This window comes from Nestor notabilis, unplaced genomic scaffold, assembly GCF_000696875.1.
Source record: "Nestor notabilis isolate BGI_N333 unplaced genomic scaffold, ASM69687v1 scaffold3940, whole genome shotgun sequence".
NCBI classification, from domain to species: Eukaryota; Metazoa; Chordata; class Aves; order Psittaciformes; family Psittacidae; genus Nestor; species Nestor notabilis.
The window spans coordinates 29,512-33,322 of NW_009910538.1; the positions used below are offsets into that span (position 1 = coordinate 29,512).

General features: G+C 52.4%; 1 protein-coding gene across 1 annotated transcript in view; it reads right to left on the reverse strand.

Moving 5' to 3' along the window:
• The window catches only part of SHANK3 (SH3 and multiple ankyrin repeat domains 3), a gene marked incomplete at its 3' end in the record, with an annotated part of 39,357 nt that overhangs the window by 29,507 nt on the left and 6,039 nt on the right, over window positions 1-3,811 (reverse strand). Inside the window, exon 4 of the mRNA XM_010010486.1 lies at window positions 3,099-3,204. Coding sequence (XP_010008788.1) covers window positions 3,099-3,204 — 106 coding nt within the window. The remainder of the gene's footprint in view (window positions 1-3,098; window positions 3,205-3,811) is intronic.

Genomic DNA, 3,811 nt, shown 5'->3' on the forward strand with positions numbered 1-3,811 from the left:
GGACTGGATGAGCTTTAAGGTCCCTTCCAACCTAAACCAGTCTGGGATTCTACACTGCATGAGCATCACCATCCTCTGGCACATGGGGTCGGCATCAGCGCCAGGCAACAACGGAACTGGCGGGAGGAGGAAAGCCCACTGCCCACCAGAGGGCAGGGAAATAAGTCTTGTGCTGGCTGCTGTGGCACAAAACTTAAACTGCAGGTTTAAGATCACTCAGGAGTGATCCTGAGAACTTGTTTAGAAGAGGGGAAAGCATTGGGATTCACCCAGGATTGGGGAAGGACGGTGCTGGACCAGGATCAGGGTGTGCGGCCAGTCCTTGCTGCATGCACTGCCCTGAGCTGGCAGAGCAGGAGCTTGGCATCCTCAGTGGCTGGTTGAACACCAAGACAGCACTTGGTGAGGTGCATCTGCCACCTACAGCCAGCGCCTGCAGCCCGTTATGGTTCTATCTGCTGTGGGGATACAAACTGCTTCTATGTGTGCAGAACCACCCCCTGCAGTGCCTGGAGATGTGCAGGAGAGCCTCAGCAGCACCAGGGTGGCTCTGCAGACTCCCAAGTGTTTGCATCTTCTGATGCTGGACCAGATGGTGTGGCAGTTACCTTGGAAGTCTGACAAAGATTTCCTTTTCTCTCAGCCTCCCCACTGCAATGCATTTCTGCGCATTTTGTCAAAGCAATCCTCCCATCCTGCTTTCTCTGCAGGCTGTTGAGAGTTACCCATCTTCATCTCAAGAAATTTTTAGATACAAACATGGAATCTTTTGATCTTTTATGACCAGGTCCTGGGAATCAAAACCTGCTGTGTGATATGCAAATATTCAGAGCTTTTCTTCACCAAAAAATGAAACCACCAAACAAGCCCTGCTTATTTTTCTGCTCGTTTCTTACTTTTAGTAGTGATTTTTATCATGAAGTCAACTGACTGTGCAGCGTATGAGCCTGTTGCTGTGGGTGTGAAATGACAGCTCAGGGAGGACGTCTAAAACAAGCCAATTGCAACCCCATTTCTATGGTTTGGCTATTTTCTATTTTAGCTTATCTGAAATTTCACAGGAATGAGCCGATCTCTAAGAGGCACTGCTGCTGGTATGTCCTAGGGCAGGCAAATTGGAACAAGAAGTTGCTGTCCCCTCTTCAACAGGAATTGCTCCCTTTGGGTGCAGACAGACTCATGCTACTCTTGGATTGAGCACAGTGAAGAGACAGGTGTGATTTTAGGGGAGTGTGATTCATAGGAGAGGGCTGGAGCAGCTCTGCTCTGGAGCCAGGCTGAGAGAGCTGGGCTGGGGCAGCCCAGAGAAGGCCCCTGAAGGGGAGACCTTGGAGCAGCTCCAGTGCCTAAAGGGGCTCAAGGAAACCTGGAGAGGGGCTTTGGACAAGGGCAATGGCTTGAACCTGCCAGAGGGGAGATTGAGATGAGCTCTGAGGCAGAAGCTCTTCCCTGTGAAGGTGCTGAGGCGCTGGCACAGGGTGCCCAGAGAAGCTGTGGCTGCCCCATCCCTGGCAGTGTTCAAGGCCACGTTGGAGACAGGCACTTGGAGCAACCTGCTCTAGTGGAAGGTGTCCCTGCCTGTGGCAGGTGCTTGGAAGAGGAGATTTAAGGTCCCTTCCTACACAAACCAGTCTGGAATTCCACGACTTTATGCATGAGGTGAATCCCACCCTGCCTGCGCTACTGCTCACTTTTACCTTCATGAGACAATGAAGCAGTTACTCCCACTCTGCAGGTCTGCAGGTCAGTACTATCGCGATGCCAGGCACCACGGCAGCCCCTTTCTAGCATGTATTGCAGCCTATGAGAATTGATGCCTGCATGCACCTCCGTGCATCTCATCACCTCTCTGACCAGGTTTCAGTTCAGCTCTTGGGCGGTATGGGAGCTTCTGCCTCTGGATTTCAGAGCATGACAGCAGCTTTACTAGCAGCTTTACCAGCACGGTGTGTCAGTCCACACCAGAGCAATCCTTGAATATCCAATCTTTTATGTTTTAAAGATTATCTCTCCTTATTTGTTTTCCAGATGAATCATGCACACATGTGATTCCCTCTAGCTATCTACTACTCTCAGAGCAATCTTATGTGGGACTACAGGTACCAGCCTCCCTCATATGAACAGGAGCGTGAGGCACATATGCACTGCTCTGTACTTGAAAAAGTACATTCTGAACACTAAGCCTTGCAGTTTCCAACTAGTTTTTACACTCTAAAATGGGATCATACTGCTCTCAGCTGTAGCTTGAAGCAGAATTTACTTTCTATTAACTTATTTTGTGTGTTAAACTCACAATCTGTTTTGGCATCACTATTACCATCCAGTGATGCCTTGGGGCATCACTTGCCACACAGCACAGCACTGTTCTCTCTGCCTTTTCCCTCCTTCCCCTGAGCCTCCATGGAAGTGACCATGCACACTACTGCACCCTCAGACCCTGCCAATACCTGGATAAAATGCACAAAATCCAGAGAGAAAAGGAGACACCACCCCCTAGCCATTGTGTACCAACCCTTGCTCACTGCCTTGTCCTCCCATCTCCCTCCTCCAGCACTTTCAGGTTTAGTTGCACCATACACCTTTCGGGACACTGTCTAAAGATCCCAGTGTAGCCCATGGACTTCAGGTAGCATGCTCCAGACCCTGCCCTATTTTTTCTTATAAAAACCCCATTGTTCCCTGCTCCCACGTCAGCCTGTGACACTCACGGTCTGATGCTCAACCACCGTGTGCTCACCACACTCCACACCGGCCTGGCTGCTCCATGGACTGACAGCCCCCCCCACCCCCCCGACCCTCACGTGCCAGCACGGAGGTGGGACAGGTTCCCCCACCCCCAGCAGTGCCGTGAAGGGACTGAGTGGGACCCCCGGGTTCTCCATCCACCCTCCTGCTCAGGTCAGGACCAGTGTCAGCATCAGAACAGGCTTCTTGGGACACAGATGACCTTCTAAGCAGAGATCACATGAAACATCCCCTTTTCAAAGCTCTTTAGCTACAAGCCAGTGGAGAGGGTGGAGCCATAAGCACAGGCACAAAGGCTCCACAGGGATGTTCTGTTCTCTTGAGGAAGGGATTTCCCCCCTAGCCTGCCTTACCTACAGATTTTGTCCTTGGAATTCCTTTGCGCAGTGACACGTGGGGCTTCTCAGCTCCCGCAAGGACCCCCGAGTGTGCGGCCATGCCCTGGCGTTCAAAGAGTGACTGCAACAGAGAAAAGGGACATATCCAGTCTGGACACCGGCTGAAAGGACATGACACTTCACATCAGCCCACCCCATCCTTCAGGCAGTGGGTGAAGCTCTGCCACAGCCCTGGCATGGGGAGGCTTCCCAGGGACATGGATGGAGCCTTCCCCACCTCTGCCTTCAGCTGACCAGAAGGGCTGCCCCATCCAGCATCTCCCAAACTGTGCTAGTGCCTTTGAAGGGTTAATCCTCCCTCTCTCCCCCTGCCTGCTCTCAGGACCTTTGTGTGGCTGCACAGTGCTGCTGACTCCAGCAGCAGTTTCCTCCCGTGGGAAGGCTCCACTCAGGCCACTCTCTGCTCAAAAGCCGCCTGTCCCATTTTACCTCCCGCTCCAGAAGCTGCCTCCCACCGCCTGCAGCACTTTTCCAATCCAGACAGGCTGGAGCTGGCAGCCCCACTCCTACTCCCTCCATGCTTCCCCTCTTCTTTGATTCGTCCTCATCTCCAGTTCTGCATCCAGAAATCCCAACCAAAGTTCTCCAGCTCAGCTTTCCACACTCCTTCATAGCAGCTCTTACATCCTCCCTGTGCCAATCCCGTGCTGGTGACCAAGTGCCCAACA